The sequence below is a fragment of the Botryllus schlosseri genome, chromosome 11 (genome assembly GCF_051294905.1).
Source record: "Botryllus schlosseri isolate E-star chromosome 11, Bs_hap1, whole genome shotgun sequence".
Lineage (NCBI taxonomy): Eukaryota > Metazoa > Chordata > Ascidiacea > Stolidobranchia > Styelidae > Botryllus > Botryllus schlosseri.
In genome coordinates, this window is record NC_137246.1 from 28881270 (window position 1) to 28904283 (window position 23014).

General features: G+C 41.3%; 2 protein-coding genes across 8 annotated transcripts in view; one reads left to right on the forward strand and one right to left on the reverse strand.

The window, feature by feature from the left end:
• LOC145450526 (otoferlin-like) overlaps positions 1-22542 on the forward strand; it is a 69748-nt gene extending 47206 nt beyond the window's left edge. For 3 of the 7 annotated variants that reach the window (XM_080329047.1, XM_080329052.1, XM_080329053.1), the window contains 21 exons: positions 4050-4208; positions 4264-4423; positions 4492-4524; positions 6470-6517; positions 6773-6873; positions 6935-7039; positions 7096-7189; positions 9588-9724; positions 9792-10007; positions 10440-10621; positions 10685-10855; positions 10920-11077; positions 11141-11283; positions 14126-14214; positions 14832-14930; positions 17020-17155; positions 20029-20128; positions 20187-20380; positions 20737-20837; positions 20930-21114; positions 21278-21415. In XM_080329047.1, the coding sequence (XP_080185173.1) occupies positions 4050-4208; positions 4264-4423; positions 4492-4524; positions 6470-6517; positions 6773-6873; positions 6935-7039; positions 7096-7189; positions 9588-9724; positions 9792-10007; positions 10440-10621; positions 10685-10855; positions 10920-11077; positions 11141-11283; positions 14126-14214; positions 14832-14930; positions 17020-17155; positions 20029-20128; positions 20187-20380; positions 20737-20837; positions 20930-21110 (2607 nt within the window). In that variant the 3' untranslated portion in view covers positions 21111-21114; positions 21278-21415. Of the gene's footprint in view, positions 1-4049; positions 4209-4263; positions 4424-4491; positions 4525-6469; positions 6518-6772; positions 6874-6934; positions 7040-7095; positions 7190-9587; positions 9725-9791; positions 10008-10439; positions 10622-10684; positions 10856-10919; positions 11078-11140; positions 11284-14125; positions 14215-14831; positions 14931-17019; positions 17156-20028; positions 20129-20186; positions 20381-20736; positions 20838-20929; positions 21115-21277 lie in introns of all 7 variants that reach the window. The other 4 variants (XM_080329048.1, XM_080329050.1, XM_080329049.1 and 1 more) reach the window with 4 other exon arrangements.
• Positions 213-3236, reverse strand: LOC145450532 (uncharacterized). Its single transcript, XM_080329057.1, has 4 exons — positions 2228-3236; positions 1635-1841; positions 1509-1574; positions 213-703 (listed from the first exon to the last, which is right to left on the reverse strand). Exons 1-4 carry the CDS (start codon positions 2336-2338, stop codon positions 470-472), a joined length of 618 nt encoding a protein of 205 aa, XP_080185183.1. The 5' UTR covers positions 2339-3236; the 3' UTR covers positions 213-469.
• Positions 22543-23014: the final 472 nt, after the last annotated feature.

Here is a 23014-nt window from a genome sequence, read left to right on the forward strand (position 1 = left end):
GTAGCCTAGCTTCCCTATGCATGTACGTGTTGTATGCAGTCAATGCAATAAAATCAGAGATCGGCGTCCCCCTCACAGCCCGGAACTTTTGCGACCTCCATCCCTAGGTATATCAATATTGCTTGATCTATAAGCAACCATCGAATATATACTTCTGTGATCGAATCTCTGCGTTCCAGCAAGACCACTAAAACAAATTTAAGAACATGCAGTGGGCATTCGGTGGCTTTTATAAATAAAATATAATAGTAATAAAATCCATTCAATTCATAGTGTTAATTATCTAAAATTGTTGATATTTCGGCGTTCTAAGAACAATTAGGTTGTGGATTTGTGACTAACCGTCACTGTAGCGTACGCGAGACAAGAAACAGGATGTAACTCATTACGAGGCAGGCAGTCAATTTGTCAAGTTGACCAAAGAAAATTAAACTAGATATATATCTTCGTATACGCATGGAGCGCTCAGTTATGATTGTTTCAATACGCATGCGCCGGGAACCACGACGTAGTCCCAACATTGGTGGAACTTTGGCATTTCTGGAGGCACCGGGAAGCATCTGCTCTGTTGTTCCGTTGATAGGCTGAGTTTTTCCTCCGTACTGTATTTCACCCAGGCTCCGTGTGGATAACCGATGACGACGCAATGTCCCGTAACTCCACCTGATGGTGCGCTTCGTTGACACGTAATTTCGTGCGGTTTCTAAATATCGAAGTGAAAACCGCCTTTCATACCAGAATTGGAAAATTAGAAATTTCAGCGTTTCCAATTTAGATTAGAATTACAATGAAAGCTAGACATTTCTCCAGTCAGATTTGAATTTAAATTACCTAATTCACATATCAAATACTACAACAATCAAAGTTCAGTTCATATCAAATCTTAACTCCTTCTCACAAGCATGAAAATTGAAAATGTCTGTGCACGGAAGTTGGCTTCTTTCGCACGATGCAGTTCTCCTGCAACATTTTTGTGAAAACTAAAAATTTGATTAGAAAAAATGCTAGCATAAAATATTTCACATATTAGATTAGAATTAGATTGCAGGTATTTCGCATTAATAAGTCTAATTTAGGGGCGGGCAACATATGGCCCTCGACGGGATTTAGAGCGGCCCACAGACAGTTTCCTGTCTTATATGATAATAATCTGCCCCGCGTCTGGCAGCTGCGTTCCAATCTAACTAATGTTCACGTGAAGTTTTTACTGAGGGTAGCCAGACTTCAAAGAACTTGCTGACAACTTTGCTCGACCGTACAGCAATCGCACAAACTTCAACAGCTATTGAAGTACATTACGTTAATAAATTCATTGGATACTGTTTTTGGTCTCTTAGCTTTGATGTTAGAGTTTACGTTGAATACAATTAATTCCTGCTATAGGAGGATAAATATTCCCATATACGACCCGCCGACTGGATAAGTTATCCGCCCCAGGTCTAATATGGCAACAAAAGGTATCTAGTTATCCAAGTCTGCCTCAAACCGACAAACGAAACGAAACTTACGATTGGCGATGCAAGGCTGACCAATTCTCGCGAACTAAAAAGCTGAGAAGAATACAGGAGGTATCCCTGGCGATAAAGAGAGTGTTGATTAACGTTCAGAAACAAGTCTATGGTGGCGAGTCTCACCTCTCTCACGCTCGTAGGGCACACACCGACTTCAGGCGTATGAAGGATGGAGAGAGAACGAGCTGACATGAATGAACGCGGTGACGCGATAGTGTCATGCGACGGGAACGGATTCACGAAGTGCTTTTGACGGGAATGCCAAGGCGTTTGTGGACGCGACAGAAACAACTGATGAAAGATAATTCTACGCCAAACGCTGGTCCACGGCTGAAATCAGAATGTCAATTGTTCAATTCGTGTTTTGAGAACAAATTGAGCGTCCGGCTTCTTGATCGGTAGGTCGTGGGTTCAATCTCCGGCCGGATCAGACCAAAGACCTCATTAGTAACACTGGTATCCATGGATTCCCATCTTGGCGCTCAGCATTACCGGGATAGCATGGATGGGGTGGTGCAAGACTTGGAAAGGTGTAAAGGCTATACATGGACCTTCGTTGTCCAGCGGCACATCCATATCATGCACGCATGGTATGCATATTCACAGATCGTGTGAGTGTATATCATGAGTCTGTGTATATGCCGCAAAACATAAGGGACCAAATTATACAACGTCTCATTCCTATTCATAAAACGCAGAGTGCGCGCGTAACTCACTTTTTTTCCCGCGGGCGGCGGTCGGGCATATGGGTCCAATCCAAAGGACGTACTCGTTTGAATTTGCATGATGCATAAAAGACAGATCTCAAAAGATTTCCGCATTTTCATAAATTCGTGCGTAGTATAGAACTATCCTGAAAGATTGTTCGAAATAGTGTTGACTGTTGCTATCTATGATACTCATATTTATAGTCTGGTTGGGATAGATGGTCGTTAAGTCACATCCGTCGAAACTAAATACGCAATGTTTATGTATAGCTTCGGTACTAACAAACGTGGCGTCATTCTGCAAAAGACGTTGAACGGATAACGTAAATGTCTATAATATACACCGTGATGTATTTCGTGACGCCAGAACGACGCATTGAATGATGTAAATCGGTTCGATAAAGTAGATAAGCTTTCATACATGGCTGGTGCCTACCACCTGCGCAGATTTCAGCTCCCCTATCCCGCCAATATGGCACACGGAAAGAGAGTTGTCTATAGGCATTTGGAAATTTTCTGTTCCATTCAGACCGGTCACGTGACTTTGCCCGAGGCGATTTCTTTCTAATTGCTCTTCTATGATTTGAAAGAACTATTATTGAACTCATTAGTAATATGAACTTCAAAGAATCTGGAAGTCTTTTCAAACCGATAACAATTCCAACTGACTGGTCATATCACGTGATCAGCGCTGTAAAATCAGTAGACTGTACCGAAATTGGTTAATGGCTTACAAACGGACACTGCTCGCTTCACGATCATAACCGCAAATAGACCTCGACAAGTTATTTATAAACTAATTCCGGTAATATTTTCAGCAAAATGTGTCCATTACGATCTAATGAGATCGGATATTGTTTGAATACAGTAGGAATGATGTCAATTGTTGTCGCTTATGTCACTTTGCCGCGTTTCTACGTCCCGAAGGCTGCAAGTCGCTGTTGTTGCAGTGCGCGTTCATTTCGACATGATTTGCCATATACGTCCACACAAACCCAATTTGAATAAGTATCGTTCTTCAACCGTATGCGTGTCACTGTTCTCGTGAAAACGGCATTCAAATCAAGATTGCTCAATTCCCGGTCGCAGCAACCGCTCGTGACTAAATTGTGTGCGATTTTCAGGAATAATATCGTTCTCAACCCCTAACCTGAGATCAAATTGTACGGGATTATCGAAGAAATATCGAAACTCTTGTACGTGGTTCCCTAAAGCCTTAATGAATCAAATCAGATATGTTGTTGATGCTCGAGGCCTTCTTTGCACTTAAGACACACTTTCTTGTAAGAATAAATTCTTGGAGGCATAGAACTTCAATAAACAATTAAATAACATATTCATATTGAATGAAACTAGAATAGTTTCGGCTGGCACTCGTCAGGGGTACTCATTATCAACTAGAAGTTGCACATCAACGATCGTATAGTATTGTCGATACGATTGTTCAGATGTAATGTTATTTACAAGTCTCTATACGTTGCTGATGATTACCCTGATGAGTGTCAGCCGAAAATAATAGGGTTTACTTCAATATAGATATATATTATTCTCTTGCTAGACTCGTTGCTAACGGCATTCTTATGCATACAAGCAAGTGCAGCGGATTCAAATTCTTTGTCGTCTTCAATTGAGTGAAATCCATCGAAGCATGAACGCAAACACGGTACCAGATGTCCAGCGACAGGAATCGCGGTCTCCATTTCAATTAGTTTACGCGCACATTTGATTTCACGCTTTTTGCATTTCCACGAACTGAAATTCCGCCGCCTCGACCTCGTTGAAGTACGTAAAAAATCGCCGAGTAAGGCAGCTGACTTTTTCACTGATTCAGGTTCTCTTCTGGGGATTGCGTGATCTAAAAAGAGTTCAGTTGGCGACAGTCGATCAACCGCGCGTCGACATCCAGATCGCTGGGAAAGGCGTGAGCTCTTGCATCATTCCGAACTACAAAAAGAATCCCAACTTTGCGGAACCGATACGTTTTATAGACGTCAGTATTACTGTCACTGTGTTTCTGACACCACGGCAAATCCCTTTCGTTGTAGGAAATCGACCTCCCAGAGAACCAATATCTCTGCCCTCCCATCACGATCACCGTTGTCGATTGTCGAGCGTTCGGCCGTCAAGTCCTAGTCGGCACTCACATTATCAGCAGCTTGGCACGGTTCATCATGAAACCTCAAGATAAGTCGCTTGCATACACAGGTAAATAGAAAACTCGCAGCTGCTGTAATAGAATACTCGAGATTTCATTTGATTTACTTTGTTTCAAGACGCGTTAAATTATTTGACGAAATCACTTCAAGGTATGCGACGTTGCGAGTGTGTGAGCATGGTTGTTTTAATGTTCACTCGCCTGTCTTTTGCCACGTCGTGACTAATGCTCAATTATGCAGCGTGCAGAAGGCGGGATTCTTAAAATATTGCATGTGCAGTATCCATTGATCCTATACATACGCCTTATTCCAGGCAAAGCTATGAAAATGATCGTTCACGCCCTCGAGACGCTGCTAAGAGGCACATTGGCCGCGGCTTGCTCTAAAACGCAGACACTACGCATTATTCGTGGTTACACTGAACGCCTACAAGGCAATGCTATTTTATCAACACAAGATCTACAGAAAGGCTGCAGGAAGAAGACGAAAAATACAGCTAACAGTTATATTATCAAGAACGTGTGACTCGGTTACGCACAAGTCTCCATAATTAGTCAGTTAAAGTCGACTTTGAAATCAAATACGTCAATGTGGCTGAAAAATACATGTTCCACGAATCGCGTTCGGAAGCCCGAAGTCATCTGAATACATTTTGAATTCGTCTTCCCGCGTCTTACCAATCGCATTAACCGCACACAACTCGTCTGGTCCCAGGCCTGCCAAATAATCATTCAAGCGTGATTTATTAATACAAATTGTGCCTGTAGCACAAATTCCATTTTCATGTTCTGTTACGTATATGATATTTCCTAGGACTTAGATCATTCAGAAGACTGACAACGTCATAACATTATTATTTGCCAGCTATGATCCTGATCAGCAACCAAACGCTTCATGACAAAAATAACTCGGCCACACGTTCGCTTTCGCGAACGATAGATAACAGGAGAAAAAGGCATTTTACTACTCGAGAAAAACTTTGCAACACTCAACCAATTAACAGATTACCAGTGATAAAAATTGATTATGCCCCGAAAGATCGTATCGTTCCCTATTTGGACTTTTGATGAGGACGTATTTGGATTTGGAAACGGGCAAGGCTCGACTGGGTTTGGATGGATCGAGTACTTGAGTAATTCGATTCTGAATCGAGTATTAGGCGTCGAGTCGAGTCGAGTCGAGTCAAGCATTCGGGAATATGTCGTTATATGATGTCACATCAGTCTGAATGATGTGGAAGGTTGAAATATGTACCTTTTATGCGACCAAAAATAATGTAATGCCAGTTTTTTTATCACGCTAAAGAATATCCGGCAGGTTTTGAACATACTCATTTCATTGCACTTCGTGGCAATGCTGTAGGCTGATCACCAATGTTCTCTCTCATTTTTATGAGTCTGCGCAAACCCATCAACTCACTGCGCGGTTCCTTGGACACGAGTTGCCACGGCTGGACTCCTGATTTCCCCGAATTTTGCGAAACTCTGACGTTCGCTGCGTCGGACTCGACTTTTTGTATCACATCATAATAAATTTTCTACAAAAAGAAATTGATTCTCCTCGTGATATTACGAATTATTGATTACAAATCAGAAATGGTCGTCAATTTGGTCTGTGCTTTCTGCGAAAGATGTAGTGATCATTTTGTTCGAACGACAGGTGTCTTGTTTTGTGCGCGGCACACATTTTGTTCTGTGCGCGCAGCCTTTGTCAGCTTAGAGGGTACATTGTCGATCGCTTCCTCGCATATGCCAATGTGCGTAGCTTTGTGATACCAGTTTCGGATGCTGCTGTACGACCAATTGAGGTTTATATTGTTCACAGTGGAAAATACTATCGAATCGATAATTCTCGTTGATAAATGAACTCGTAGAGTGACACGGAGCGTGCAATCCCAGTACTCGAAAAAAATCCTCTTTCACTGCTCGATTCCAATCACTAAAATTAATCCTCGATTCAGCTTCGAGTACGCGAGTACGCCCAGCCTTAAGCTCGACCCTTGAAAACACCTTGCGAACCATGATGCATTTGCAAAGATTGTGATCGTGATCTATTTCCTATTGTGAACGCGATCTATTTTCGTGATATGCCACAGATGACGAAGAAAAGGTCGTGAAAGAAGCTGTCAATCTTCTGTTCACCCGTGAGGATTTAGTTCTTGCTCGTTTGGGTAGAACCTCTCGCTGCCACAACCTATATGGGGTCTGCCGTCTGCTTCTCCTTATTTCCCGTGAACGCCTGTTTTTACTTTTCACGTCAATACTGCCTATGAACATTCGGTAACCCTTGTAGTTTACTTGTCATTGTACAAAACATCTTTCTGCATGAGAATGAAAGTAAGCGGCATGATAGATCGCACCCATCAATCTGGAGGGTTTTAAGTTAACCTTCTTCGAAGGAGTGAAATCAAAGAAACCTGTCGAGGCTTCCACGACTAGGACGGCAAATGAACTTTCGCCAATTGGAAATCCAGGCCAGATGGTCGAAATTCAGATCGAGGTGGAGATTTTCGAACTAATACGCTATATAATGAGGATAACAGACAGCGACCTATTTACAGGAAAATGAAGAGCCGAAAGAAGAGAGCGAAATAGAGGACCCTCTTGATGAATCGTCTCTTGATTGGTGGAGCAAATATTTCGCTTCATTGGACACGCTTAACGACGTGAGTTGCAATTAGGCAGTTTCCGATTTCAAATCAACGAAAATCATGCTTTCCAGGAGAAAGCTCTTCAGATGGCTGGTGAAAAGTTTTATGAAAACGACGAGGGCTTGGTTCAGATCAGCAACAGTCCCGCGCTCAAGTCGAAAGAAGGTCGGTGGTCTACCTTCGCAATTTTTCGTTATTGATTTTATGTGCATAAATTTGATGAATTATTGAACTGTAACAAACCCTACGGACTAGTATTCCCAGAAAATTTGCTACGTTGATTATATCGTGTCATCTGTAAGGGGGAATAAAAAGATTTGTCTCGCAGCAAACTTGTACGGCAATATGGGAAAATCTATATTCATTAGGGGAGACCGGGGACAAATGTAACTAGGGGCAAATGTAACAATCGACCTCACCGCTAGTAGGATGCAGAAATCAGCTTGATATTTTAAGTGCGCATGCAGTAGTTATCTCTCCTATTATACCTGGAGTTACGTTGAGCTACGATGCGAAACCCCGGAATAATTTGCAAAAAACGAAATTTTTGACCCTTGAGTAAAGTTTTTCTGGTCTGGAATAATTTGTCTGGACGAATAGTACCTCAAGTAGTTACAACGTAATATGTGTAGCTGGAACGATGTTACTATAGTCTACCGTGGTGATGGAAAGAATAGGACTTGTATCGCCGGGAAGGTACCATACTGAGACACTAATCATGGTCGAGCGTGTCAGGGGCAATCGTAACAGTCTGTTACTTTTGCCCCGTTACAATATGTCATCAATTCTGAATGTCTTTGTTCATACGTTGGTATTACCATTCATCTACTGCAGAATAATCTTGCAACAGCCAGAAGTTCACCAGAACAGATACTGCCTTGCGATACCAATTCTAACATGATCATCTGTCGAAACGGCCATACAATAGTGGTGATGTGAATCTGACGGTTCGGTTATTTTTCGTGATTCAACCACCCTTTCTCATGTTGATCGACTTTTGGTGTGTCGAACTCCAATAGTCATGTCTTAATTCTCGTCCTCTGACTTTGATCATGGCCCACTTACATTTTGATATTTGATGTGAACAATTTATGTTAATTTTCTACAGCACAGATAAATGTCATTATAGCTTTGACGCCACACAATGTTGCGTCCTCGTTTTAATATACTATCATCGGCCCATTCAACCAAGATATGTTAGCCAGGTCGGTTTCGCACCTTCGCGTGTGACCGAATGACCAACCCATTATGCCCGCTGAACAACAGAACCTTGGTAGAAGAGACCGAATATGTATAGGGAGATGATGAAATGAATGTGTCTCTTGTACACTTTAAGCTTGAACAAGACACGAAGGGTGATATTGCATTCAGATGCCATAAATGCGATGGGGCGTAGCCTGGAAGCGTTCAAACGTCTTTTCCTTTAGTTTCATGCAATATTACAAATTGTGCTTCCGTTTTCGTTGTTCATTCAGTTTGTGTTTAGTTATAAATAACACTGTTACAATCGCCCCGCAAGGGTGGTACAATTGCCCCTGGGTACGGGGCGATTGTAACATTTGAGCAGCGATTTTTGCGACCCAAAATTTCCATGATTGATTGTTGATTGAGTTCCAATTTAGTTTTCATATCAACTATCGAGTTGTTGGCTTCTTTATATAAAACTTGGGAAGTGAAATTTCCACGAGAAGAACACGTAATGTTGGAAAGTACGAAAAGTGTTACAATTGTCCCCGGTCTCCCCTAGTAGACGCTCGAATGTCTCGTCATGATTTACTTCGCTTATTGTTGCTATATATTAATATATTTGCGTGAACTGTTGCTTCTTCAGTGCAATACACAGTACCGTTGGCGTGACCTTACTTTGCTTTACTCACAGCAGTGGGTATAGGTGTGTTAGCAAGGTTAAGAGCGACGCTCTTGCATTTTCTAGTGAAGACTCTATCGAAAAAAGGACGTAGTTTAATTTTGTCCTTGATATCATGTTATACATAGCCTACACACGATCTGTGCATGTGCAGCAGATATAGCCTTGTATGGCTTTCTTAAGTATTGAAGCACTCCTCCATGCTATCCCAGTAATGCATGAGCGCCAAGCGGCGAAGTCATGGAGTTACTAATTAGGTCGGGTCTGACACGACCGGGGATCGAACCCGCGAACTACCGATTAAGAAGCTGGATGCTTCACCATTACGCTATAGCATAAAATGCTTATCTATGAATTTGCGAATGACATGAATCCAACTGGCTGGTGATTTACGAACAACAGCTCTCCATTCAACTTCGTGGCTTCGAATATACTAAAAATCGCCACATATATATAGCGAATCGCTAGCTATATTTGTGACGCTACAACGACTCTATTAACTACTGCCTGTCCTGCAATGGAATATCTATGCTCATGTGATGATCGGTTCAACTTAATTATAAGTTCCATGTACAAATCGTTTGATCTATACATCAATTCGATTAAAATTAATTCTTATAAACGCAAATACACCAGTTTTTGGTAAAAGAGTATATTTTGTAATCTTTTCGGCTTATGCAGTTATTCTCGTACCAGAGTCCGTTGCCGGCAAGAAGAAAGTTGGTAAAAGGTTTTTCAAGGGTGCCGTGGGAGCCGTGAAACTAGCCAAAAAAGGTCTTCCGTCAAATATCAAAAGGAAGAAAAATCAAAAGCAGCCCGTGGACGAGCTGAAGGTAGATATAATTGCTCAATATGCGATTAATTCCGATTTTGTTGGATGCATCTTTTAATATTTCGCAGATCTATGACACTGAGCTTGAAAACGTAGAGGAATTCTCCAGCTTTAACGACCTTCTTCACTCTTTTGACTTGTTTCGAGGAAAGAGAGATGATGACGCCGACGACTTGATCGACCAGAAGCGCATTGTAGGATCCTTCAAGGGATCGTTCAAGATCTACAAACTGCCGATATCCGAACGCATCGAGCAACCGGATCCGCTTGTGGGGATGTTTAAGGTGCTGGGAATACACAATTCTGGTGCTTTTAGACATGTTGAAGGGACACCGCGCTCTAAATATCATGTAGTCTCTAATTAAGCAAGGACTATCATTGCAACTATATATATATAATCATATTGTATAATCTTCATACTAGTGGAGATTTCGTTGTACACCATATCCTTATTGTACAAATACCTTCTGATCTGACAACCCTAGGCATGATCGGAAATTCACGAGGAAATATTCAAATTTACGCATCGAATCAACCAGAGCCCCGAATGAAGTTTTTTCTCAAACTTTTATCTATTTTGAGAACACAACATATGTAGGGCTCAGTACCCCTTAAATAATCCTGAGCGTGTTTCAAGTGCTGATTTTTGTACTCCAGTCATCATTATCTAATTTATATAGTAATTATTGCGGTCAGAAAAGCTTGTTGCATTATAGGGCCTTCCAAGTAACGACCCCGTTCAAGTGATGGTGAGGGTATATGTAGTTCGGGCGAATGATCTTCATCCAACTGATCCCAACGGCAAAGCGGATCCTTACCTCGTAGTTCAACTAGGCGAGAACAAAACGAACGATAAAGAAAATTACATTTCAAAGCAACTGAATCCTATGTTTGGAAAGTAAGGGTCCCTTATCTTTAAAATTCAGTTCTTCGTGGTTAACTTGACGATTATGATTGCCAGAACGTTCGAGTTTGAGGCGACTTTTCCTATGGAAAGCAGTCTCACGGTTCAGGTCTACGACTGGGATCTCTTGAGCTCCGACGATTTGATTGGCGAAACAACACTAGATCTGGAAAATCGCTTCTACAGTAAGCATAGGGCGACATGCGGAATCGCGGAGAAGTACAGCGTGTGAGTAACACATCGTAACCAACGTGGAAGTATAGCATAAAACAACATGCCATACCATATATAGATTTGGATATAATCAATGGCGGGACCCACAGAAGCCCACGCAAATCTTGACTAAGCTTTGCAAAGACTACAAAATTGATGGGCCGCACTTTTCGCCTGGCAGAGTTGTAATCGGCACAAAGACTTTCACGGGACCTTTTGAGCTTGAAGATGAAAATGGTACTTGCACATGTTCCTGATCGAATGTGTGCGTCCATCTCTTTACGTTTACCTTACGTCAAGGTCACAAAAAGGCGACGGATGAACATGTCGCTCTGGTTGCGCTACGAAGTTGGAACGAGATCCGGAAAGTTGGATGCAATCTGCTGCCGGAGCATGTCGAAACCCGATCTCTTTACTGCCCGGAAAAGCCTGGAATAGAACAGGTTCGATTCATTTCGCGACTAGAATATTCAATTGAATATTATATTCATATTGAAATGAACTCGAATATTTTCGACTGACACTCGTCAGGGGTAATCGTCAGCAACTAGTAGAGAATTGGAAAGAGCATTGTATATCAACAATCGCATCACAAAATATGACGTCACCAGCATGAAATTTCGAATGAGAGAGCGTTCAGTGTACTATTTTTAGGTGGTACAGGAACTCCTTTTGTTTTGGTTGGTGTATTTTGATAGAAGTCGACTCCAAGGCACACAAATGGAATTGTGAACGGCTGGTGACGTCATATTTTGTGATACGATTGTTGATATACAATGTTCTTTCCAATTCTCTCCTAGTAGCTGACGATTACCCCTGACGAGTGTCAGCCGAAAATATTCGGGTTCATATCAATATGAATATACTATTCAATTGTATACAGGACCGTAACAGCACTTCGTCAGGCCCCCCCAAAACGTAGGTATTGGGCCCCCCATAGGGTGATAAACCGGCCTTCCCAGACCCCATACCCCCCTCAGCTTATACGTATTTACCACTACTTATCATCTATACTGGGGGCCGTTTAATGAGTATGCAATTCTCGACTAACCGCGCGAAGCGCGAATTTTTTTTATAATTCTTTATTGAATCGGTCAATATGATCGAGAATTGCATATATATTGCTATCAATTTTCATCCTTTCTCTGCTTACGTAATCAGATTTACCGGTAAAGCAGAGTGAGGTGTGTTTGAAAAGTTACGACCACTCAATAATAATTAAATATCTTCGGGCGTATACCTGTTGGCAGGAACGAAACAGCACTTCGTCAGGCCCCGTAAAAAACTAGGGTCTTGGGCTGTCAAAGGGTGATAAACCGACCCTCCCTCCATCACGTTGTTCGCTTTTACCGCGAAATTAGTTGTAGTATTTAGTGAGCACGCGCCAGGCGCGAAAGTTGTCAATAATTCATGATAAAATCGGTCAATAAGATTGGGAATTGCATATATATTGCTATCAATTTCTTGTACTCTCTGCTCGCGTTGTCAGTAGGGCAATTTTTTTTTACCTAAAAAACGGAAGATTTTGACCTAAAAAATTTAAATTTTGACCTTTTTTGACCTAAAAAACCTGAAATTTGACCAAATTTTGACCTCACGTATGCAAATGAGGTGTTTTCGCATATAATGTTAAAATTGTACTACTTATCTTAATTTCTGGTTGGAACTGTCTGTCCTTACAAAGTAGATTGGCCTGAAAAAACGTTTTTGGCTCAAAAACTGACAGATTTTTACATGAAAAACTAGTATTTTAACGAAATCTGGCCCTATGAAGAATTCCAGTTGTTACATTACGTATTCTGGTGGAAATAATTAAAATTTGTTGTAGTACAACGAAAGATCCTTTCCTACATTCTCGGGTAGAAAGTGTCTGTCCTTACTACGTAGCTTGCCAAGAACGGAGAAAAAACGTTCAACAGCAGCATTTGTTGGCTGACAACACTCAAGTTGTGTGCACACTGCTGGTGACAAACCGTGTTGCTTCATTCTGACAATGTTGTCTATATCACAATTTTTCAGCTTGCGCTTCTTGATATAAGAACCATGCAATGTCCAAGCAGTCTTGCTTCAGCAAGGATATTGCGGTACGTTGACCATAAAACCATGTCACTATTTGTTTCATTTGACTATTTATGATTCACAATGAGCAGACGATGGTCCGTTTACAACGGTAGGCCTATAAAGTAGGCTACAAGCTGTAAAATATCAAATGATAAGTTCACCGACAGCGCAAAATCTACGATACAAACGAAATGCAGAGGTCAAAAAATGTTTGACTTTGTAAACAATTTTGACAAATTTTGACCTAACGCTACAATTTTGACCTAATTTTGACTTTTTTTGACATGTCAAAAAAAATTGCCCTAGTTATCAGATTTGCTGGTAGAGCTGAGTGAGGTGTCTTGGAAACTGTAGGGCCCGTAAATAAGAGGCTAATTAAACATCTTCAGGCGGACGGAACCGTTGGTATGACTTCGTTACATGATGTTATTTCGTGACCTCCGCTATATCAAAAATATATAATAGCAATAATGTACTAACCTAAAAGACGCACACGATTTCAAATTGGTATTTCGTCACTGGCAAATAATGTTTTCCTGCGGGATGGTATTTCTCTTGTGAGATTCAGATTGCTAAGACAGGAACATTCGGCGTCGGTCATTTAGGCGTCTATGGACAATTAAACCTATACGTATCAGCATAAGCGCAGTTCTTTTCGGTCAAGGTTTTCTCGCTGCCGATCATTCTGGCACATTTCTTGGAGTCGCATGTTACATGGCCTAAAACTATGTATCTTGGTGCGTCGTGGCGCGGTAATGGCCAACGCCGATATACCCATTTCTATAAATCTTGCTTATTTTTTCTTGGGTGAAGAGTACCCAATAATCAAGATATTTGGCAACATGACATCGCGCCGAGCGCGAGAAAATTTTGAAAAGGCTGCATACATTCTAAAAAAAAAACCTTACAATTTATGCCAATTCACGAAATAATTTTGGGCCCCTTCAAGCTCGCCCCCCCTCAATTGGGGGTTTTGGGTGTGCGGCAGTTACGGTCCTGATTGTATATTGAAGTTCTGTACCTCCAAGAAGCTCTTCGACTAGAATATTCTAAAATACGGGTATGACAAGTTGATTCTAAGTCACAATCTATTCAAGCCCTGCCTGGTAATGAGACAAAATTATTTGCAGGTGATCAGAGTGTTATGGTGCGGACTTGTCAATTTGAGATTCACTGAATGAGTACTTAAACGTCTCTCGTTTATGAAACATGTTATGTTTACAGGGTCGACTTGAAATGTGGGTCGACATGTTCCCTATGGATATGCCTCCCCCAGGATCAGCAGTGGATATTTCACCGAGAAAACCAAAAGGGTATGTAAGATTAATACCCAATATCGCGTACTGTGGGTACGGAACCCTTCACAAAGCAATGTCTTTTAAGGCATTCCAATATACTTTCACAGTGGGTAGCCCCAGTCCAATATCGCGGTTCTGTTTACGTCAATGCGACGTGAATAAATAGACGTGGGCCGCCATGTTCAAGATGTAGATGTTACAGATCTCCGACAAGGATCGGTAGTTTTGACCAATATGGTCATACATTCAGACAAATATTACAAAGCATTTTCTTACAAAGTCATAAACTTTAATGTATTGTATAGAGTTTCGTGGGAACTTGATGCTACGTAGCATATCGCTGAATCTAGATTACTCAATGCAATATGCAATATCCTAAAATAGTGGGTTATAAATTTTAAAAAGTAACATCGAAATCTGTCAGAGTCCAGCTCATTTAAAATGGAATCGATTCTTGTTTAATGTTCTACGCTATTTCACAACACTGCGAACACTGTGAATTTATTGATATATGTTCCTGTAACATTATCGAGATCTAATGTAATCGGAAGGTTTGTGATGATATTAGCATTGGAACCATCAGGAATGTCAGATAGGAATAACTTAGCCACTACAATGACCATTTAAATTAGATTTCAGCTCCGTGTCATCATTTGGAACACTGACGACGTTGTCCTGCAAGACGATGATTTCTTCACCGGCGATAAAGCGTCGGACATCTACGTGAAAGGGTGACGTCAATGTTATAATAAAATCAAGAGTTGACCCTCTAACAGCAAGCTGATCGCAGGCCCAAGATTAATACCGCTCCGTACATTGGAAGATGATCTCGAACCCGACCCGACATTGCAATAGCGTCCCTTATCAAATAGACACCATGATAGGAATTGAACCATCAAATCAATTTCGAGTGAAAATTCGAAAAATTGACGAGGCTCTATGGCAGTGGTTCCCAACCTTTTTCGACCCATCGCCCCCTTTTCAAGGTCAACACCGATCATCGCCCCCCAAATTTTCTGCACCGATAATTGGGCATACAGACTGTTATCACTGGCGGGTTGACTAAAAAAAAAAAAAAAAAGGTCATCTTTTACCGCTCAGAGCTGAAAATAACGTTTTTTCGCTCCGCATTGCTAGGTGGATGACTAAAAAAAAAAAAAAAAAAAAAAAAAAAAGGTCAGCCGTTTTTACGCGTCATCGCCCCCCTATCGCCCCCTTCGCTATTTTCGCCCCCCGTCGCCCCCTTTGTCCATTTTCGCCCCCCTGTCGCCCCCTTCGTCATTTTCGCCCCCCTAGATCGCCAAATCGCCCCCTGGGGGGCGATATCGCCCACGTTGGGAACCACTGCTCTATGGCAAGATGATGATTACTTGACGGTGAAGAATAATAATCATATCTGGCATTTACCTTGGAGGGTAATTTAATCAATCTTGAATGTACTTCTTGTGGCCGATTTTCCTGCTCATGTTCGTCGTGAAATGTGGCGGCCTGAAATTAATGTGAATTTCGTCATTCGAAATAGGTCGATTTTTTATGAATCACCAAGATTGTGGTTCTAGTATCGGAGAATACCAAAATTAGATTTCTTTTTCGCCATTTGTTATCAACTGTTGCTACACGAATTCACACATAATTGTAGACCGGTTAGCTTCTGATCACTTGATTAAGGCGAGAAGTTATTGAGCATTAGTGTTGTAAAAAATTTGAAAGGAAATACCTATGGAATAGTTGAGGGGTGATCAGGGCCGTAACAGCACTTCGTCAGTCCCCCCATAACGTTGGTCTTGGGCCCCCACGGGGTGATGAACCGAACTTAAGGGGGGCTTCGAGGCTTCTCCCCCCCAACCCCCTCAGGCTCCACGCTGTTTACCGCTACTTATCATCTACTTGTGTTTGTTTGGTGAGTCAGCTTGTCCCACCGAAACGCGTTAAGCGCGACCAATTTCTAGAATTAATGAATTAATCGGTCAATATGATCGGGAATTCAATATATATTGCTATCAATTTTTATCCTCTCTCTAATCACGTATCCAGATTTACCGGTAGAGCTGAGTGAGGTGTATTTGAAACTGTTAAGCCCGTAAATAAAACTTGAACATTTTCGGGCGGGCGGACCCGTTGGTATGACTTCGTTACATGGCGTTTTTTCGTGACCTCCTGTCTGCTATATCAAAAATATAGAATCGCCCAAAAGTACTAAACTTGAAGATCACACGATTTCAAATTGGTATTTCTCCGCTGGCATATAAATTTTTTCCTGCGGGATGGTAATTGTCTTGTAAGGTTTAGATTACCAAGACAGGAACATTGGCGCCAGTCATTTAGGCGCCTATGGACAATTAAACCTATATGTATTTTGTATATAAACGCAGTTTGCGGTCAGCATAAGGGCAGTCCTTTTCGGCCAAGGTTTTCTCGCTGCGGACCGTTCTGGCATACTTCTTGGAGTCGCATGTTACATGGCCTGAAACTTTATATGACTTGGTGGGTCGTGGCGCGGTAATGGCCAACGCTGAGATGCCCATTTCTACAAATATTGCGTATTTTTTCTTAGGGGAAGAATAGCAGATAATAGAGATATTTGGCAACCTGAAATCGCGCAAAGCGCGAAAAAATTTTGAAAAAGTTGAATAAATTCTCAAAAAATAATCTATAATTTCTGCTTATTCACAAAATAATTTTGGGCCCCCTTCGAACTCGCCCCCAATTGGGGGGTTTGGGGTGTGGCAGTTACGGCCCTGGCGGTGATTCATCACGAGCCTTTCCTTACACATATAAGTTCACTATATTTGAGTTTACCGTACTTCCATTTTAATGAAGATGGTTGGTCGGCGAAGACAAACAAGAGACTGACATTCATTATCGATCTCTTACCGGCGAAGGCAACTTCAATTGGCGGTTCATATATCCGTTCGAATATCTCATTGCCGAAGAAAAGATTGTTGTAACAAAAAAGGTCTGAGAAAGTGACATTTTCAATTATCACCTAGTTTTAAAAATATCTGTCTTTAAACGTCATATTGCTCTCTATACCGAGTCTAAAATACCGAATATTACTCTCGGAATAGTCACCCGTGACCGGTGTACATATGCCTGGAAGCGTAATTGGTTGTTGACCAGTAAAATAGGTTTGTTGGACTGAAAAAAACGAGATCATCAGTGCTACCGATAATAACGTAAATGCGTAAAGCTTTCCAAATAAATAGCAAACATCCTAAAGGCAGTTTTCTTATCTCTTAAAGCAGAGGCAAGCCTTCATTCAAACATCCATTAAAATGTTAATGTTGCTAAAATGACTCGGACACCGTTTGCAATGCACAGAGCGAAGCACAAACGAAATAAAATCACACGGCGGACACTATTAGGGTTGTAATGACTTGACACGACGTTTTCATTGACTCGAGTCAATTCGTGTATTGACTGAACTTGTACTTGAGTCATTACACATAACCCGACCAAGTCATATGACCTGACTCATTGTGAATGACTTGTTTAACTCTCGTATATCAGGGACCGATAATTCAAAAATAGGCACACAAACTGTCTTTTACCTGTTTGAATAGACATGAGTACATTATAAATCCGAGGCCTTCGATATCATCCAAGAGCTTTATAAAGTTGAACCGGATTTAAACTCAATACTAAACATTAAATACGATGACTTCGTCTCGATCCGTTTCTTCCTGACTTGGAATCGGACTTGACTCGGTGGTAAATTGAAAGTGACTCGACCTGACTCGAGTCAAACTATAAAACTGACTCGGAACCTTGTGACATGGTTACAACCCTGAACTCTACTCATCTTCTTTGCAAATGGTAGACATTTCATTCGCACATAATTATACATTGCGCGTGCGTAACGCGGCGTCATCTGCTGTGGCATGACGTCATCACAATGTACGTCCTACACCAGTGATTCCCTACATGTGGTACGGGTACCACTAGTGGTACGCGAAGGTCTTCCAGGTGGTACGCGAGTAGATTCTGTTTTTTTCGACCGAAGGGAGTTATTTGTTCAGGTGGGGTTGATTTTGACTTTTAAGCCGTCTTCGTCGTCGTGGTAAAGTCGTCGTCGTGGGTAGGGGCAATCCCACCAATGACGGCCTACGGGAAGAGATCTAGTCGTAAAGCATTGGGATTCTTACCTAACCAAATTCCGTTTTAATGTATTTGACCACAAGAATTCCAAATGGACCCACTACAGAAATCATATAGTGCGCCTTAAAATGGGCAGTTTATTTTCTGTTTCGCTGCTCAACACGGTGGTAACATTTTTGAACGCCTTCGGCGCGCATAACTTATTCAGGTGGTACGCGAGCACTTCCTAAAACTTGGGCTCAAAATTGGCCACTTTGTTTCATGATTTTATATTTCTTAACCTCCTATTAGGATTGTCGGTATAGTAAATATTTATTGGAATCGCCCTAACGTACCTGAAATACCTTCATTCGTGAGACGCCCTCGATTCTAACTTGTTATTTCTTCATGGCGTAACTTATGTAGTTAGGGTTGCCATACATCCGGAATTTCCCGAACATGTCTGGAATTTCACTGTTAAAACTGCGTCCGGGAGGAATTTCTAAAATATGACCAAATGTCCGGAATTTTGAAGGCTTTAAGTAAGCTAATAATATTTTCGTAAATCAACATAAACAATACTATTTTTGAGCGGATTTAGGCTGCATGAAATTTTTCTTCGCGCGGTGCGCGATTAAGTTTCACATATATTGTTTTAATACGCGGACTACCACCCTCGCAAAAATAGCGATCAAAAATGAACAAAAATAACTTTCATTTACAAAATTAAGTCTGATTGTAATCACTATTACAAGATATATAACGGTATATTCATAGAGTCGGTTTAGGCCGTTTAGATGCTTTAACTAGAGGTGGTGGTTTTAAACCTGGGGGTAGTTTGCCTTTATTCACGGGTTCGTGAAGATGTTGAACATAATCAGCTTCCAAAATAGGCCGTCTTGGCAAATGGGCCGACCTTTAATTAGTAGTCAGCTCATTAAATTTCGAGCTGGGCCACGGAACATTTTCAATTTGGAAATTAGCGACCATAGAAGTGGTGCAGTGCGCACCGGCATTAGGCTGATGAATAATCTTATCAGTATCACATGAACATGACTTAACGATGTACAATTACGCTCCTTGCATTTTCGAAGTCATCATCCTCCACCAGCTCTACCGCTAACTCTGATCATGTGGGCGCTCGGTGAGAGGATCAAATGATATAGTAATATATGTAAGAACCAATATTAATGACATAATTCATTCAAATCATTTAGCAACCAGATGCATATAGAAACAAGATGCATATAGTAAGCCCCAAGAAGTTTCATCGATTACCCTAGGGTGGGGCCAAATCAGTGTTATTTGGGCGGGAAGGGGCTGAAAAATGTCGCTTCCGCCCTGGTTGCAACTTACGACACACAACCACATATTCCTGAACCGGATCGTGACCACCTCCAGTTGATAGACAAAGATTTGCTGATGTGGCGTCATATTGATCGACAATGTGCTCATAACTCATTTTGAAATCCACTAGTAGGCGCTGAAGAGCGCCCGGAATTTGTGCATCAAAAATATGGTAACCTAGCGTAGGTGGTACGCGAGCATTGCAGAAAACCTCGAAATGGTACGTGGGTGGAAAAAGGTTGGGAACCACTGTCCTACACGAATTGGTAAAAAGCTTTATTTTAGTCGCGCTATTTATTCTCACTATGACTTCGATGACCGAATTCAAAATCTTCGTACTGAGACGCCATAAAAGTAATAGGTATGCGATAATTTGCAATTAAAACAAAAACCGTTTATCCATAGGAATCGATCTTCTCGTGGGATGAAACGGAATTCAAAATCCCACCGCGATTGAATCTGCAAGTTTGGGATGCCGACCATTTTTCCGCAGACGACTTCCTGGGTAAATCACTGCTAGGTTAGAATCTCCTCGACAGAATCAGAATCATCAACTGTTTCAGGTTCTCTGACACTCGATCTCACGCATCTACCGCGAGGGGCCAAGTCCGCGGCCAAATGTAGCCTGAACATGGCCACCGAAGAAGATGAGCGAGCTGGCAAAGGCGTCCCGATGGTATCGTTGTTCAAGCAGAAAAAAATCAAAGGCTGGTGGCCATTTACAGCAAAGAATGAGCAAGACGAATTGGAAATTACTGTAAGTATTAACGGTAAGATCTTAAACAATAATAGAGCAATATCATACACACGAAAATGAACCAATTAATAAATTTGACAAGGAACAATATGTTCTATGTTTAATTGCCAAATTTATTCCACACTTGTAATTATTACGTCATCACGACAAAATCATCTGTATTTATCAAATCTGACTAATCGTATTTACTGACGCTCGCTGATAGACATGATGAGAGTCAAAAACTTGGAGTGGAATAAATATGACAAAGTCGAAGTATTATTTGTTGCGATATTGAGGTTATGTACTGCCAGAAGGCTGAATAATGCAATTGCATTCGAGTGTAGGAAATGGATTTATAGCAAGTTGATGTCTAGGGAAAAGTTGAAGCTGAAATCATTTTGATGACGTCAGATGAAGCGGAGAAAAACCCTGCAGGATATGGGCGTGATGAGCCAGACCCGCTTGAAAAGCCAAAGTAAGTGAATTATCAAATTCTAACACTTCTGTATTCCCCGATTCCCTTCGTCGTAGAGCAAATTGAAATGACATCAATTGCGAATTGTTCAGGCGCCCTGACACCTCGTTTCTGTGGTTTCTCAATCCTTGGAAGTCGTTTCGATATTTGATTTGCGCTCGATTCAAATGGCTCATCATAAAACTCGTTATCGGAATCTTGCTGATCGCACTTCTGGTTTTGTTCATCTACGCTTCTCCCCAGTGGTTCTCGAAGAAAATCATCGGAGCTTAACGAGGTTACTTAATACGTAGAAATGACACCGAATCGCATGACAAATAATTGCGACCGAACTTGCTAATCAATTAACAAGTAATCTGTGAATTAATTTCGAAAGAAGCATGAGTGTAACGATATTCATTGTTTGTATTTGTTTACGAATGATCAATTCATGTTTTCAGTCGCCCGGATACATCCTACGTCTGGTTCATGAATCCACTCAAGTCTCTACGCTATCTGATTTGCACCAGATTCAAATGGTTGATCATCAAACTGCTGATTGTTCTTCTGCTGACTGCACTTCTCGTCCTATTTATATACTCATCCCCCAGCTGGCTCATGAAGAAGATCATGGGAGCTTGAACGGTTTAGGGCCAATGAAACGCAGTTCAACGCCCTCGCATAAGTTACTTTTGCGTGCATGTGTAGGGGATGGAAAGTCTATTTTATAATGTATTTTTACTGTACAGTGCACAGATATTAGAAACTCCACCCATACAGCTTTGACCTCATTTTGTATGAACGGCAAGTAATATGCGTATGAGAATCGGATAAACTTTGCCAGGGTTGTCCAAACCTTGGCACGCGTACATCATGAATTCCGAAAAATGTGAAATTTCTGATCAATCCACGTTACCCATTTTTATCGACATCAATTACGAAATGGCGTTCACAAATCGATTTGTCGCGGAACATGTTTAGTTAGTTATGCGTCGAATTGTCTCGTTTTGTAATATGTCCCATAAGCTCTTAGCGAAAGAAACGCCCCGCTAGGACTCAAGGGCCCCGAAACACGAGTAGCCTCCGAACTTCATGAAACGGGGGCCCACTGTTCTCGGCTCGGTGAATTGAAAAAAAGGTAGAGAAGAAAAGGTAAAAAAGTAGCCTAATCCCGCGAAGGGCAGTATACTTGCCGCTAAAAAGAAGCCATGAGTATTGCAACAACAGATTCCTGTACTTTTATCTCATTGCTTTACAGTCTGTAAGTAGAAACATCCCGTAGTCATGAAATCGCACTTTGAGCCTAAAAAAACAAGTACCTGTGAGTCACTAAGAAATATTAGATCGATTATCACGGCAAATTATATGGTTTTATTTATATTTGAGATTCCTCGTTGCTGCCCACGAGGTTCTCCACCAGTCCCATATTCACCAATGGGCCCGTCTTGCTCGTAGTCTTGGGCCAACCTGAACCATGGTTCGAAAATCGTTGCATTGGTCCAACGGAGGCAGGGATCAATGCTTGGAATACACGTGCGATCACAGTTTTTTGATTCCTTGCTCATATTCGCCAAGGTTAAATTATATACGTTATTTTATTGATTGCCTGAAAAGGTTTACACATTTCATATGTACTGGATAATGTAGATAAGAAAAGAAAAAAAGTTTTATTTCATGGAATAAAAGTCTGTGCACTACACTATATTGCACGAAAATCAGAAAACAACTTGATACAACCATGGTTCAGCAAAGTGGTTCCCAAAGTGAGCAACAGCTTTCCTGTGCGGGCGTTGGCGAGCGTAAAGGGGACACTGCTGGCTATGAAATTGGCGATTGGACATCGCGGAAAAGAAATGAGCGGTGCAGGGTTAGAAATCAATTGCTCTGCTCTGCTGAAAGAATTGAGGAAAAAGCAGAAAATAGGCAGTAAAATAATGGCATAATGTACAATGAATTCAGTACTATCTGTTTACAGTCGTTCTAAGCTTTAAGAACCGCTGCTCTATGATTTCCATGCTCTTGTAGCCAGTCACATTGTTAAAATAATCGGGAGCAGTCACGATATCGTAGTTTTTATGATATCTCTAATTTCTTTCCATCCAATATGAATGCTTCTCGTCCTAGGCTCTGGTGGGTGTGTGGTGTCAAATACTACTCCAAGGCGTTTCAACATCTTCCTATCTTTTTATTCTAACGCA

What these genes read in the sequence shown, in the direction of transcription:
- LOC145450532 (XM_080329057.1), bottom strand. Translation starts at nt 2,338, where the DNA reads ATGAAAATGCGGAAATCTTTTGAGATCTGTCTTTTATGCATCATGCAA. An exon ending in GCCCTACGAGCGTGAGAGAG is followed by an intron (nt 1,575 to 1,634) that starts GTGAGACTCGCC and finishes CTTTATCGCCAG; the next exon opens with GGATACCTCCTGTATTCTTC. An exon ending in TCAGCCTTGCATCGCCAATC is followed by an intron (nt 704 to 1,508) that starts GTAAGTTTCGTT and finishes TTCGATATTTAG; the next exon opens with AAACCGCACGAAATTACGTG.